The 16,813-nt window shown below is 38.6% G+C and overlaps 1 protein-coding gene across 13 annotated transcripts in view; it reads right to left on the bottom strand.

Annotated features, from left to right (window-relative positions):
* The window catches only part of ROBO2 (roundabout guidance receptor 2), a 432,244-nt gene that overhangs the window by 12,788 nt on the left and 402,643 nt on the right, over positions 1 to 16,813 (bottom strand). For 9 of the 13 annotated variants that reach the window (XM_044284544.1, XM_044284545.1, XM_044284552.1 and 6 more), the window contains 5 exons: positions 15,360 to 15,641; positions 14,176 to 14,298; positions 12,200 to 12,356; positions 8,536 to 8,796; positions 5,337 to 5,527 (listed from right to left, as the gene is read on the bottom strand). In XM_044284544.1, coding sequence (XP_044140479.1) covers positions 5,337 to 5,527; positions 8,536 to 8,796; positions 12,200 to 12,356; positions 14,176 to 14,298; positions 15,360 to 15,641 — 1,014 coding nt within the window. The remainder of the gene's footprint in view (positions 1 to 5,336; positions 5,528 to 8,535; positions 8,797 to 12,199; positions 12,357 to 14,175; positions 14,299 to 15,359; positions 15,642 to 16,813) is intronic. The other 4 variants (XM_044284549.1, XM_044284553.1, XM_044284556.1 and 1 more) reach the window with 1 other exon arrangement.

Raw genomic sequence — 16,813 nt, 5'->3', positions numbered from 1 at the left:
CTGGCATGCAAATGCTTATCTTTAGTGTATAAACATGAAAAATATTACTGTTGGATTCAATTTGAATTGAAAGAGTTGTCCAGATTTAACATTTACACGACCCTACATGTTTTTTTTTTCTGGATATGATTTTCATTATCTCAAACTAATAAAGAAAATACACAAAAATGTAAAAAAAAAAGAATTCAATATCTTTTCTACTTTGATCCTGTTCTTCTCCTTTAATTCTATTTTGTCTCATCACAATCAAAACTATGAGAATTCCATAGATAATACTTTCAGATGCGATACAGATCAGCCATTTTACTCTTTCTCTGAAAAAAATCTTCAAAGAATTGACTTCAGCTGTAAGGCAACTGACTGTGGCAGCAGCCCTCCCCCAATGCACTGTTCACAATGAGAAAACAAGCACACTAAGCCCTTCTTCCACATTAAAGAGGTTTTCCAAGAGTTTTTTTTTTTTACTGATCGGTGGGGTTCTACACCCCGGACTCTTGGCAATCAGCTATTTGAGAAGGCACCGATGCTTGCAGTAGTGCCGCGGCCTACTCTCTGCTCACCAAGAACAGCATTGCACATTGTATAGTGGATGTGCTTGGTATCAAAATTCAGCCCATTTAATTCAATGGGACTGAGGTGAGCCTAGGACATGTGACTGATGAACGTGACGTCACATCGCATAGTCAAAGCTGGAGAAGGCAGTGGCACTACTGGGAGTGCTGCTGACTTCTCAAACAGGTGATCGGCTCAGGTTCCGGGTGACAAATCTCCACCGATCAGATACTGATAACCTATACATCGAATAGTTCATCAGTAAAAAAAATTTTTTAAAAACTCTTGGAAAACTCCTTTAAGCCACACCTATCTCATCTGAAAATGAAAGGCTTCAAAATAACTGCATTTTCAACAAGACATTTGTTTCTTAAACATGGAAAAATACTGCAGACTATTAAGAATTGTGAGCTAGTTTTTTTCTCTCTATTTTATCATTTATTCGTAGGTTTAATGTTCCTTCACAAATGTACAACATAGCCATTCTTGAGCTAAGTCACAAAAATGGCTATTGAAATTTCAAATACAATTATATGTTTCATAATACAATTATAACATGTTACACCATAGCATACTGTATTTCCAATAGCAATATTTACCCCCAAACTATTCCATAACAGGTACTATAACACTACTGGATGCCTTTTCGGGTGACATCTCTAAAATAGGCTAAAATTAAATACAAAATTGCCAAATGTAATCACGTAATAATGTCAACAGGATTTTGTATTTTTGAAATACAGATGGATCCAAAAGTTTCTCAGTCGAAATTGTTAGAAAAAAGATGATAAATAAGAAAAGAACAACAACATGATGGGACATTAATCAAGTATGTCTCTGAAGCAGAACTCTAGGCTACCAGTTATGACTTGTAATATACCAGTTATTCCCATTGAACTGGGGGTAATTTATATAACTCTCTGCAAACTGTTAGGATATAAATGTCTACTTAAATATGTGATGAAAATCTAATTCATGCCATTTGGCTTTATTTATTTTTGTTTACTGAGTTGTTACTTTGTAGTTTTTTATACTCCGAACATTTCTCAAAGCGTTTGAGCTGTTGGGATGAAATGCACGCAGAACATTAAGTAGTTGCTCAAATGTTACAGAGCAATAAAATACCGGGATAAAGTGGCATCTAGCTGTGTCTCTCTATTACATCTTCAGCACTAAAATTAATTTACGGTCAGTCATCAATTCATTTACACGTCATTTTATGCTAAACCCATCCTTTCTTGATGAATGTGTAGCACTGTATATCCATTTACACAAAACTCTGTGTTTTAGAATGTAACGCTGCTAATTGTTACATTACCATTTTTATGAGGATGAAAAAACTATCAGCAATTCCCTTCCAAGTCACATATTTAATTCTCAAACTACACTTTCCTTAATAAATGGAATCCCATTGAATAGCTAAAGAAAGCAACAATTAGAGGAGTATTCATTTAATTAATGAATTCAATGATAAAGATATTAACAAAGAAACATAGGGAGCCGTATTATAGGGGGTCCTCATTTCTACTGGGGGCTCTGTGGAGGCATTATTACTACTGGTGATCAGTGATAAACGGCAGGGGTCAAAATTGAATTCGTGATATTTTGAGAATATTTTGTAGAATATTCGTCATCTATTTGCGAAATTCGAATATTTGTTTTATTCTACATTCTTTTTTACGCAAAAATCGGCAAGGTAATGATCACGTAATATACTAATATTGCGCGCTCAATACAGGCGTAGGGTCAAAAATCTATAGAATACAGTGCTATATAATTTTTTTTTGAATATTTGTCATTTTTTCCATCTGAACACATGATTCCTCCCTGCTTCTTGCTTGTGAGCCTATGATGTAATTGGCCCACAAGCAAGAAGCAGGGAGGAATCATGTGTTCAGATGGGAAAAAAATTACGAATATTCGTCATTACGAATATATAGCACTATATTCAAAATATTCTCGAATTCTCGAAGTGCTGATATTCACAATTAAAATTTGTTATTCGAATATTCGCGCTCAACACTACTGGTGATACTGTGGGGGTATTATTATTATTGAGCACAATATAAAAGGCACTTCTACTAATGAAGGCACTATTGGGGAGTATTATCACTATTGGGGGCACTGTAGGAGGCATTATTCCTAATGAGAGCACTTTGGGAGGGAATTATTATTGGTGGAACTTTGGGGAGCACTTTTACTATTGAGAACAGTCTGGAAACATAATTACTAGGATCTGTATGGCACTATTACTATTGCAGTATAGTGTTCCGGGGTATTTAGGGGTAAAGCAGGCATAGTATTAGGAGAAGCAATATGATAACAATGTTCATGCACCAGGAGAAGGAGAATGATGGATAGTGAGCAATCTAAGATATCTGTGTTGCGCACTCTGCAGAGATGAGACACGGCTGAAGGAAGTTATCATAGTGGTTTGGGCCAATGGAGAAGATAAGGAAAGAGAACATCTACATCAGAGGAAGAGACATCCCTAGATGTAACAGGTATGTATTGCTGAATTTCCCTGTATGTTTTGTTGCCCTGCATGTAATGTCCATCTAAATATGTCTTCATCAGGAAGCTGGGAGGAAGGGGTTGAATTGAGAAACTGGCATGGGAAGGAGGGGCGCCATTACAATTTTCACCTCAGACAACAGAAAAGCTAGAACAGGCCCTGGGTATGGCAAGGCAGAGGAGGAGCAAAAGAGCGATTCTCCGTACTCTCTGCTGCATTGTGGCGCCAAGTATTAAGCTGATTGGTGGAACAACAGTGAGCGGGAACTGCTGCTCCACCAATCAGCTCAGTCATACTGAATCACCAGCGCCACCAAGAAGAAAGCTGGAGCCGCTGTGAGACATGACATCAGTGAGCAGACAGTTGCATGGACTGGTGAAAGAGGTGCCCAATTTATTAAGAGATGTAAACCTCTTGATAAATTAGGTGCACTTAACTCCAGTGTTCTTCTTAATGGCTTAGGAAACATCAGTATGTTTTGTACATTTTTTTAAAAAGCAGTGTGGCTTTTACTTAAGTGTATATGCATATGGGGGAGTTGTGAGTGATAACTGACAGCCTAGGGAGCATGTGGCCGTCAGCTGTCTAAATTGTATCATATCAATGCGAGGGCAGTACTGAAGTGTGTTACTATTACCCATTGCATGTACTGTACTATACTGTACTACAGTAGTATATACTGTACTAGTAGTTAGGTGCAATACTATTACCATTGTATGTACTGTACTATACTGCACTACAGTAGTATACACTGTACTAGTAGTGAGGTGCTTTACTATTACCACTGTATTTACTGTACTATTAGTGAAGTGCGTTACTATCACCATTGTATATACTGTACTAGATGTGAGGTGCATTACTATTACCATTGTATATACTGTACTACACTGTACTGCTGTACTATACACTGTACTAGTAGTGAGGTGTATTACTATTACCACTGTATTTACTGTACTATTAGTGAAGTGCGTTACTATTACCATTGTATATACTGTACTAGATGTGAGGTGCATTACTATTACCATTGTATATACTGTATTACACTGTACTGCTGTAGTAGACACTGTACTAGTAGTGAGGTGCATTACTATTACCATTGTATATACTGTACTACACTGTACTAGTAGTGAGGTGCATTACTATTACCATTGTATATACTGTACTACACTGTACTGCTGTACTATACACTGTACTAGTAGTAAGGTGCATTACTATTACTATTGTATATACTGTACTACACTGTACTGCTGTACTATACACTGTACTAGTAGTGAGGTACATTACTATTACCATTGTATATACTGTATTACACTGTACTGCTGTACTATACACTGTACTAGTAGTGAGGTGCATTACTATTACCACTGTACGTATATACTGTTCTAATAGTGAAGTGCGTTATCATTGAATATACTGTACTAGACATCAGATACATTACTATTACGATTGTATATTCTGTACTATACTGTACTATACACTGTACTGGTAGTGAGGTACATTACTATTACCATTGTATATACTGTACTACACTGTACTGCTGTACTATACACTGTACTAGTAGTGAGGTGCATTACTATTACCACTGTAGGTATATACTGTTCTAGTAGTGAAGTGCGTTATTATCGTATATACTGTACTAGAAATCAGATACATTACTATTACGATTGTATATTCTGTACTATACTGTACTACTGTAGTAGACACTGTACTAGTAGTGCCTATAGCAGTTTCGGTAACGGCCTGGGTTATTAATTAGTGAATGCATTAAGAACCAGGTCTACAGCAATGACGAGTATCTGGATTCATGTATTCCTGTTCATTTCACTGACGTAACATGTAATTATCTATCAATAATCCCATCCTGCCTCTGCTCTAAATTTTATGTGAATATGAAAACAAAAATGACATGGAAGCATCCAGGCTGACAAAATCTGTGTCTGATCCGGTTAAGAATGAGAATAACATTACTTCCTAATTAAAAAGGAAAACTATTTATGTCTTCCTGTGTGAAGTTTCTCCTTCACATGTCACGGTCCTCGCCTTCCCTGTAGAATGATCGGCTGATGAAAGATTTCTTTCAAGTCTTAACATTTTTTAAAATGCATGAAGGTTCTTGTCTTTTAGCAGCAAATCAAACATATTTTCAAAAACCAACTTTACCTTGATGTTTCCCAGTCAATGCATAATAAAGAGTTCCCTGGAACGCCATGATAGCAAACAGGCAATAAACCTAACCCTGAGTGTCTAGAGAGTCCCACGTAATAGATACCTGTGATGGAGCTGTCCAGATTGTCCATACTGGATCCTGGAGTATGCTCTAGGCCTCGGAGAGGACGGCTCATTTCATCCTCTTCACCAGGATCGGGTAGATCTTTCTCTAGGTCGGATATAAAAGCTCCTGACACATATCCCATTGGAGGAATGGAGGCCAGTGGTGGCTGGCTGCAGCTCTGTAAATGCCTGGAAGTGGAGAAATAGAATGGCATGTAACTAAAGTCTCCATTATATGGAGATCAGCTGGACAGGGTGACATTATTATATATTTATTAGGAAATGGATTCTGTAGCATGAATTATTCATTCTTTGAGGGAGAGATTGAATGGTTATCAGTTATTTGAGGCAGTAAAGTTTTGTGGGATCATTTCATGAAGAGCGGTGTACTTTATATTGCAGAAGATACAATTTCCACCTTGTATACATTATAGCAATTGAGCTTTAAACCAGGTATTCCAAGGTTGACTATTTTACAGCTAGGTCTAAAGTGACAGTGCTACCAAGCTAAACTGACAGACATCTCATCTCCATTCTCATTTGGGCAGGATCCTCCTGTTATTTGGAACCCCCTATTAAATCAATTAATGCTTTTTTGACATAACTCTCTCCTTTCTTATTTCAAAAGATGTTCTGCAGCAGCTGGTGAAGAACCTGCTTGCCAGAGCTAGCGTAGAACCTGTTTTTAGAAGGGTGAGCTCCATACTGATCAATTGATTGTATAAATGTAGTAAGTGTTAACTTGACAATGTGTTAAGATCGGCGTAGTTATAGGGTGTGCAGAAATTAGAGTTGCCACCGGGGTCCAGGGGCCTGAGAGGGACCAAAGAAGACATTACTTTTATAGAAAACACCTTAAAGGGGAGTGTCTTTTACAGATTCTTTACTGGTTCTGTCCAGTATTAGTATCAGTGTCTTCACGTTACGCCTCTGGTTCCGGCAAACTTTGACTTGCCATTTTCATTCACATTTGTTGTGTTAAGTGTCAATTGAGGGTTTATTGCAACAGTTTATTTTAGAAGTTAAGTGTCAAGTTAATATTTGTTCCATCTGTAGATACATGATATCAACGTAGAAGTAAAGGTGTTAAGATACTCCATGATATGGTCTGTGGTAAGGTGTCACAGTGACGTCATCCTTGTTAAAGGAGTCATCCCATGACTAATTAAAAAGTGAAAATCAGGCATCATATAGCACATGACAATCTCTTTATAACAAAGCTAGAACCAGCCCTGTACCTCACATGGATCCAGAGATCTCCACATGCATTGCTCTGCTAGATTTATATCAAGCTGACAGCTCAGGGAAGTGTCTTTTCTGCTGCAGCTCAGGGGGGCGTATCCATGCTCTCCCTATCACAGCTCAGGGGGCGTGTCCATGCTCTCCCTATCACAGCTCAGGAGGCAGTTGAAGGATGAAACTGAGCATGTGCGGCCTTCTCAGTGAGAAGGTCAAAGAAATAAGAAAAAAAACAGCAGGTGGCGCTATACAGATACATTTTATTGAATTTTTAATTACATGCAATTACAAAAGTATTCAGATCCAGGTGGTGGTTTGAAAACTGTAGGATATTTTTCGTCAGACAACCCCTTTAATATGTAGCATACAGAGGACAATCTGAACAAGCTGGCATAGTGCCACTCTCGAAACTAGTTGCAAATGGCTAAGGGTCGTCATTGAGCAACCACTCTTAACACTACAACTGTGCTGTGATAATGTCCCTTTAATGAAACCATTCAAGTTCCTACATCATATACAGTACACAGCATACACTTTGCATTTCCTGCCAAGACTCCTTTCCTCACCTCCTTAACGGAGACAGGGGAGGATGATATCTTAACCTGAACGGCTGATTTACTGCTTTTCATTTTCTGACACATATAAATTATCCATTTAATTGTAACAAATTCCTATGATTTGTAAGTCTAATAACATCTTCAGTATATGTATCTCTATATAATAAATCAAATCATACAGTAGTCACCTTCATTGATCTGCCCTTCAAATAAAATTATTTATGATAAGAAAACACAATTCACATAGAAATCCGCTTAATGAAACTGTTAGCCTGCAAATGATGACATGGCATATGTACACAATTTCATTATTTAAAAATTGGATGCTGTGAAGTTTTTTTTTTGTGCAAAAGTTAAAAAAAATTCCTTCATCCAATGCAGAACATTCACTGTTCTTTAAAGACTAATGCTAAAAAAGGGATTTGTTACAAATGCAGTATGCCCGCGCTGGTCAGAGGTGGAATAGCTGAGCTTGTCAGATATAACAAAATTGATTGCATAGATAAGGATCCTTTATTCCTCTGATTTGATAAGTGATATAATTCTAGCTGTATGCAGCTACCACTAGGGGGAGCTAACTGTATATGGATTATACATCTAGCACTGAAGTCAGAAGCATCTACGTAGATCTGTATCCAAGAAGCTCCCTCTAGTGACATCATTGTACGGGAAGTAGTTCAGTGCGAGGCACCCTTCCTCCATGTGCCTATATATATATATATATATAATTTATATAGTATATACCCCACAGTGATTTGAGCCATATATTGGCTATGTGACAGGGAATCTGGACTCTCAATAATTCCTAAAGGTAATTAGGTGATTTTATTATATGGAGCGGTCCTACCATCATCTATACAAATTTTTTGTGCATGTTGCCATAGTATGCAAATTATCTTCCTTTAATGAAACTACTGTACGGTGATATCACACACTAAGGGTATGATCAGATGTTGTCACAAGTTTTCATGCTCAGCTTTAATTTTCATAGCAGAAATAGCATCATCGTCCATCTGCCCAGGGCTTCTGAGCAGAGTATAAATATAGCTGGTTCCTACACTGCTCTTAACATTGTAGGCTTAGGTTAGGTCCACGAGAAGCAGTTCTGTTAGTGTTAGGTATCCATCTGCAGAAGCCACCTTGATGTTGGTAGATGGGCCCGACACTGTATAGTAGGTATAATACCACTGTAATCCAGAATAATTCCTAATCCTTAGTTCTATTGTTTGCATGTGTAATGGTGTGCTGCCATACATTTTTTGTTTACTGTCTGCAAAAGGTACAGACATAGCACTTTATAGTTTGCTATTTAATAATACATAACATAATGCAACACGTAGCTCAGCAAATGCCAATGACGATTGCTACATCTGTAGCATTCAAAGTATGACAGATAATTACCAGGGCTGCTTTGTAATATCAAACTGGTAGGCTCTTGTTAGCTCATCCAGGTGAGCCTGGAGCATGGGCTGCATCTCCTCTCTTGGTGATGGTGTCAGTGTTGCTGTAGACTGTTGGCCAAATGAGATGGCTGGAGAAGATGCAACGCCACGTACTGGTGGAGTAGGAACCCTGTCATCATCCTCTTCTAGCTCATCATCAGAGCCTTGATGTAAGTATGTCTGGACTGGTAGGGGAGGACACCATCCATCACTGTCATACCTTGGATTACAAGACAAAGGAGTTATAACCTAATAATCATATAATTTGCATACACTAAACAAGGAGTGCCGGGCCGGCTTCTCCTCCAATCCCAGACACTTGCGACAAAATTTTGTATTAGTGGCATTAAAGTTACAAGCACAGGGTATGTGACCTTTTTAGGCCAGTTAACATATGGGAAATTATACATTTCCTTCATTGTTTATGCCTAAGGTAAGAGTAAAATTGTGAAAAAAAATTGTTCCATTTACAGCTTTCAAAATGATTGCACTCTACGGTACCTATAGTGCAAAAAAAGGACAAACCCTTTAAATTATTTAGCATTGATAATTTGAGCAATTGACTATTGTATTGTAATATTTGGTATCTCAATTAAGTCCAACCAGGAGAAAGGAAAGGACCTACAGGAAAGAAAGGGGAAGCAGTAAATAATAGAACTTCCCCATACTGATCCAGAGGAAGGCCAAAAAAAGACATGAGGGATAAATTCATCTCCTTTATGACCTCTACTGCTGATCAGATTGTGTCAAGATTCAAACAAGGATTCTATCCATTTTAATCAGCAGTGATGTTATTGTGCTTCAAGAAATCATCTAAGACTTTCTATAGACAAGGGTAGATATACCATAACATGTGCAGTGAGCATGGGGGTCGAGTGCAGAATCACAGTGCCCCACACTGATGCCTCACATGACGGTATCCGTTTTGAGGTCCACAAATCACTTGATCCACAAAATACAGATGTGGTCTGTGTGCTGTCTAATTTTTTTTTTGCACATATATATTTTCGAGGAATGGACATATGGATATGGAAAGCACAAGGATCACCCATGTGCTTTCTGCATCTGTATGTTTGTTCTGCAAAAAGGTAGAACATGTCCTATACCTGGCTGCAAAATGTAGACCACGGACCCATTGAAGTTAATGGGTCCGCAAAAAATCCAACACGGACGATATTTATATTTTGTGGATCTGCAATTTGCAGACTGCAAAATATATACATGCATGAGGCCTCATACTGTTGACCACTACAGTCAGCCATAGTGGATTTTTCTACTGGTGATTGATTTTCTGAGAGGTATGGATGAGGCAGTCTATGGGTAGAACCCTATTGTACAGGGATCATCTGATGGCGTTATCACCCACCTAGCATTTCCTTTTTATGTTTTTGAAAACTTAATATTGAGATTGATGCATATGTTCTAAAACCCCTTAAAATCAGAGCTCACTAATCTTTGGCGGTCCAGACTGCGATAATTGCTCAGACTGGGAATACATCTCCATTTTCTATTAAACAATTTATAATTCTTTCATTAATGTTTCAAACATAAAAATCCTGTGGGATCAAATCTTATTTGGAATGCGAATGTTTAAATATTCATTTTTTATTTTTAGATAAATTCCAAAATTTTCTTGCTTGACCTGTTAATGAAGGAAAAAATAATTATCAAAATAAAATTTAAGGGCACGATTGTTGATTTCTTAAATTTTTTCTTAATTTATAAAAAAATAATAATAAGAGAAGCATCTACAACAGGCTGTAAGCTGCTTCTCCGAATTTCTTCTTTTTTTTTTTTTAGGGGGGGGGGGGCGCGTGGGGGTGATTCTACAAATGTGAAAAATTATAGGTCACATCCTTCAAAATCCTTAAAGTTTGACACAGTTCAAAGCTCCCATTAGGTATTAAAAATCAAGAAGTCTTTCTCTGCGGGAATAAAAGATATCAAACTGTGTTGAGAGACTCTCCTATGATAGTTTAAAAATAAACTGTGTCTAATCCCTTAAAGATAGTCTTGACTGAACGGGAACATAAAAAAGAAAAGAACAGCTTCCACAAAATCAAATGGACAATTTAAAAATGTACAAAATAGGTGTCTGAAAATATGTCATTTGGCAATGACATAGCATAATGAATTATAATAGAAACATTATATAAGTCAATTAATGATGCAATATCTAATTGATAAACATTTGAATAGTGTCTTATTGCCAACTATCAGAGAGATAGAAATGCACAATAGAAAAAATAAACTTAAAGGGGTTGTCTGGTTTTAAGAGAAAACTGGACAACTCAGGGGATCAACCTGTGATAAAGAATAGTTGATTATTTAACCTGAGAGATCCATGTGATCCATGTGACCTCTTCAGTTCATCGCTGAGGCTGGTGATTGGCTAGGTGAGCGGTCATATGTTGTAGACTTGACATCACTGCTGCAGCCAGAAAAACAGAGCCTTGCCAGGAGAACGGTGCTCGCAGTAGCTCCACAGCCTTCTCCCAGCTCACCAAGCACAGTGTTGCACATTGTGTAGTATAGTGGCTGTGTTTGATATTGTAGCTCAGCCATTCCTTCAATAAAGCTGAGTTGTGCCAAGGCCATGTGACCGGTGAACATAATGTCACACGGCCTCGGCTAAGCTGCGAGAAGGCCGCAGTGTTTCTGCGAGCGTGGGTGCCTGCTCAAACAGCTGATCGGTGTGGTCCCAGGTTTTGGACCTCCACTGATCAGATACTGTTGATGTCATCAGTTAAAATACATTGCAAAACCCTTTTAAGTAATCCTATATTCTTAATTACAGGTTGATCTCTTGAGTTGTCCAGTTTCTTCTTAAAACAAGACAACTATACACCTTCAATAGCTATAGTCCAAACACTCGTTTGGCCAGAAGCTACAGTACCTCTTCTGATCCAGAATACAAATACATCCTGTAGATGCTCATTTTTTTTTAACATATTTTCAATTAGGACAGAAAAAAAGGCTGCTGCTAGATACCTCTTATCTCCCAAGAGAAGAATAGGATTAGCTGTTGAAATTCAATGTGCCTGCTCCTTCTCTCCCCTACATCATTGGTCGGGGACAGTCAGGATCACTCCATTAGATTATTGACCAATCCCTCCTAAAATGGTAGTTTTTGTCAACAATAGTTTAATTTGTATGGGGGCCTTTAAATAGGGATGTTTGTTAGGAAACCCTTCATGAAATACCCTATTATAGAATTATGAGTTAGAAATAGTAGGTTCCTCATTAAGGATAAGAGGGCAGATCAGCTACATTTAAGATCTCTTGCTCTGGAGGACCTTTCACGTTTGTATGTGAGACAGATAGCCTATTGATTTCAGTCGTAGTTGCACAATGCTTTACTTTTCCTGTGGAGGTGCAGCAGGACATTTTTGGAAAATAAATCATTTGATTGATGGATCCTGCCTCAGATTACAAGTGATCACTATAGTTCAACGGAGCAGGACACGCTCTTATCAGGTTTCTTTACATGCCATTGTTCCCAACATTCCCAGGTGGTTGAAAACTTAGCAAAACCTAGGTACAGCACATTCTGAGGTTGGAATACTAATTTTAGCTGTAATTAAAGAACAGAATGCCAAGTCACCAATCAAGCAAGTCTTTACCCTGTTTCCTGATGTTCTAAGCCATAATGTTCTATCTCAGTGCCTGGAAGGGGTTGGATGGGTGGAGGAGGTAGTGGAACATTAGCCCAGTTAGAACCATTATTTTTCTGAGACTTATTACTGTTTTTGGTCTTCTTCTTCTTCCCTCCTTTACCACCTGTTTTGAAAAGTCAAAAGAAACATGCATAAATAACGTATGCTGAAAATATATTGCTGCCAACATGAAAATACTCATTGATTTTAAGCGCTTGCGAGCAGGGCCCTCACTTCGAGTGTTTCAGTTGAATATTAGTCAGTTACTTTGTTATGTATTTTGTTTTGTAGATGAACCCTCTGAATTGTAAAGTGCTGAGGAATATGGTGGCGCTAGAGGAATAAATATTATTATTACTATTATTATTATTAAATACAATACAATTCCCAGACAATATATGGGATACTGTGTCTAGAAACATGTCACGATAAGCCTCACCTTGGAAATTAAGCAAATTCCTTAAATTTAACCTTTCTGTTCTATGAAAGTCTGCACCCTGGATTTATGCTGCCAATTATGGCTGACTGAACCACTAGATCCAATAGAAAAAAATCTAAAAATAACAATAGGGAATTGGTATTGAAGGAACTTTATCCATATATCCTTTAATGATTTTACCAAAAGTGGGTATTCAGTTTAGAAAAATATAGCTAACATAAATCCCCCATTCCACATACATTAAATGTGACCCACCCAGTTAAGCCCATATATCCTCAAGGGAGTGTTCCCTTTTGGAAAGCCCCACCCCTGCTGAGATCCAGGAAACTGTAAAGTTCATTATAATCTGGAAGTATAACTTCAATTTATGATTTTTAACCATTGTTTGGAGATACATTAAGCTATTCAGTCATTAAAGAAAATAAAATTGTCCCTTTGTAACATAAAAGTAGTTTTCATGTTACCGTTTTTTCAGTTCTTTCAATGCCAACAGCAGTGTAAACAATGGAACTTTGCATTCTAGTTTTCATGGCAACATCCAGGGTCAGGTATATATATGTGTGTGTAAGTACAATGTATTCCCTAGTCTTTAGTAGATACACTAGTAAAAAAAAATTATAATAAGCTTTTACAAATACAATTGAATGAAACCTTCTTAAATAGATAACGTGATATGTCCCTTGACTTAGCCATGGCAACCAGAATGAAAAGACCCATTGTGTACATCACTGGCTTCACTCAAATAATTGGAGAACGTTGCAAATTAGCAATAAGGTTAATTTTAGAAAGTTGTTTCCTCTTTTATTTGACAACTAAATACCTTTACTCATAAAAGTTGTTTATGAGCCCTTTAAAACATGTGATACAAAGTCCTGATTTGGTTGGGATAGTCCAGCCTAGGGATGATCTTATTGGCTTCAGAAACCTTTGGAAGATCCTGTGTTATCAAATGAATGGCTATCCATGTCATGCATGGGCTTCTGGGGCGGCCAAAGCGAGAATTATTGTTTCAAAGTGGATCTAGGTTCTGGCTTGTAACGGGAGGTCTAAAGGAGGGGACCATCCCCAGCTGTGATGCTCATATACCCTAACAGAGCCCATGGAAAGAGGCTGCTTTACACAGTGACCTTGGTGACTAAGTAAAAAAATGGACCATGATGGGTCTTATGAAAAGTGGTGAATGCAGCTTGATACAATGTGTGGGTCTTTCTATACACACCTAGACATAAACAGAAGTGAAAACATAGAGCGTTATGGGAAGTTGGAACAAGGTGAATGAGTGCTTGAAGAAGCAGACATGGTTGTAGTAGGGTACTAAGAATATATTGTGTAATCTATATCAATCATTAATCAAACATATGCATAATGTATCATTAGATGACACAGACCAGACTGTCCCATGCAGTGATTGAGTTAGGCATCCACACGCACATATTAGAGCATACAATAAGCGTCACATCACACGTCTGAGATACAGGTCCTGTATCACGCAATGAACACCAACCTGAAAGGCTGCCGCTTCTTTCAGAGCTGTTGTGTGAGCTGGTGGTGCTGAAATCCTGTGACTGGTTGTGTGGCATTCTATTTGACAATCCCTCAGCACGATAGTCAGGAATGTAAAGTAAGGCTAAGGGTTAAAGGGCAGAGGTCACCGTGGCATCATGTGATTAGTACAAAGCGTAAGCTCATGCGCCACATGCAATTCGGAACCAAAGCAGATAATGTATGAAATGGGTGAGGGAGAGGGGGGAAGGGGTTACTGAAAGACCATTTCTCCCTTTTTAACAACACCAGCCATTGAGTTGTCTTCTTCTTTCAAACCCGTGAAAATTCTGCTCACTTTATACTGTACGTCTTGTCCTGGGAAAGCTTGCAGTCAACAAGAATGAGTACAATCACAGTTGTTCCCATACAGGTTGTCAACACGCTTTCCCAGGCCCCTGGCTTTCTTTTCCAGAAACAGTGCCACCTTTGTCCATAGGTGGTGGCTGGTATTGCACCTCATCCTCATTCAACTGAATAGACAATATCAGACAAAGCCCATAAACAAGATAGGTGTTGTTTCTGAAAAAAAAAAAAAAAACACATGGTCCCATGTTCATATGTGCCCGCATTGCTGAGAAAAATGATGTTTTAGTATATGCAAATGAGCCTCTAGGAGCAACAGGGGCGTTGCCGTTACACCTAGAGGCTCCTCTCGCTCTGTAACTGCTGCGCCCTCTGCACTTTAACAGGGCCTGTCAATCAAAGTAGAGAGGGTGCAGCATTGCAGAGAGAGCAGAGCCTCCCGGAGTAATGTCAACGCCCCCTTTGCTCTTAGAGGCTCATTTTCATATATCAAAACTTCCTTTTTCTTGCACATAAGAACATGGGACCAATACAGATGCCTTCTGCTGCCAAGCACACATGTAACAGGTCAGCCAGTGTCATAGATACAAATCTGCTGACAGATGCCGTATAATTATAGTGCCTGAAATACAAGGTGACAGAAGAGGACATCACAATATTTATAGGCAATGTTTTTACTTAAAAAGAGGTAATGCTCTTTAAGGGCAAGTGGAACAAAAATCTGCATGCATTATGTCCTTTATTAGTGAAGGTGACAGCTATTGTCAATTAGCTTCCATAATATGAAATATTCCAACATGCGCTAAATGGGAAACTTCCTTTACGGTAACTGCAACTTACCGTTGTTTCCTTTGCCTTGGTCAGGTAGACAATACCCTAATCCGGTCAGGTCAGACTTCTGCTGAGCTGAAGATTTCCACTGCGGGTCAGGTAAGTCCACCGCCAGCTCATGAATGCTGTTGGAGTGCAATATCTGTGTAGTAGCGTACGGCGTGGTCTGGGTTATTTGTCCTTGGCAGTTAAAGCTTGATTTGGTAGTAAAGTCTATGCTACTGTAAATGGCGCCATCTGACAACATGGTCGCTGATTTGTCTCCCTGGCCTGGTGCTGCTGGCAGTACATCTAGATAAGAAGGAAGAAAATTAGGAACGCTCAGGAATCCTCAGTAATCAAGGTTTAGGATGAAAAAAAATTATGAAATGTTCATTTAGCACATTTGTATTTCAGCTGAGACAGGGAAGCACGAGGCAATGAAGAAAGCATTATGTACAACTGTCGCCTGGCTGTCAGCATTCGTGACTGGCATGGTGCTTGTCCTTCACGTTTCACTGCTTTAAACCATCCTTTCATCCTTACACCATCAAGTGAGAAGGTGAAGTTTAGAATATTTCACCATGAAGGGGGGAAAAGACGAACTCCATACCTCATTTCATGTCAAGCTGTCTGCTCTATTGACAAATAACAAGAAAATGAATCCACAAATCTTTGAATCACCCCCACCCCTACGCAAAAACAATGAGGATCTGGTGCATGATTGGAAGTGACACGGTAAATCTCTCTGAGTAGCTAAAGGTGTCCGTTAATCACTGTATACAATGCTGCGTGTGGTCTGGACAAAGTGAAGGCTAACACTTGTAAATGCCCATGAAATATGGTGAACATTTTTATGTAATAGAAAAGACAAATATACAGTATATATATATATATATATATATATATATATATCTTACCCAGAATGCTATTTGAGGTAAAAGCATCCACAAAATCTGGGTAGTTTTGGCACTTTTCTTTAAAGAGTTTTGTGGGCCTGGATTTTTATGGAATGGTGGGTAGGTTGGTAGAGGGACCTGCCATTCCTTCCCCAACTCCAGTACAACACTTTCTTCTAGCCTGAGGCAAACCCAGGTGTAGCTGCTGGGATCATTACTGTGAGTAGATACAGGGATGAAATGGTCATGCAGTGCCTGGAAGTTGCATGAACTGCTGGCTGATCCCCCTGTGTTTGTCGAAGTACCTATGTGAGGGAAAACTTCTGTTTAGTTAGCACCCAGGTGGGCAGGAATTTGATTTCTGTTTGTGAGCCTGTGAACTAATTCCCAAAGTGAGTGTTCAACTTTGGCTGCCATGGACTGTTTGAAGTAAAAAAAATTGATTTGGACTTTTAACGAAGAAGTCTGTGAAATCAGTCCTTGCTGACCTCCCATCACGACGAGCACACAGACCCGCAACTATATATACATAAATATTCTGTTGCTTCTAGATTTTATCTTTTTCTACAGTATGCAAGGTGGGCC

Source organism: Bufo gargarizans, chromosome 3 (assembly GCF_014858855.1).
Source record: "Bufo gargarizans isolate SCDJY-AF-19 chromosome 3, ASM1485885v1, whole genome shotgun sequence".
NCBI classification, from domain to species: Eukaryota; Metazoa; Chordata; class Amphibia; order Anura; family Bufonidae; genus Bufo; species Bufo gargarizans.
The sequence above is the reverse complement of the archived record's forward strand: the minus strand, read 5'-3'. Positions and strand labels throughout refer to the sequence as shown.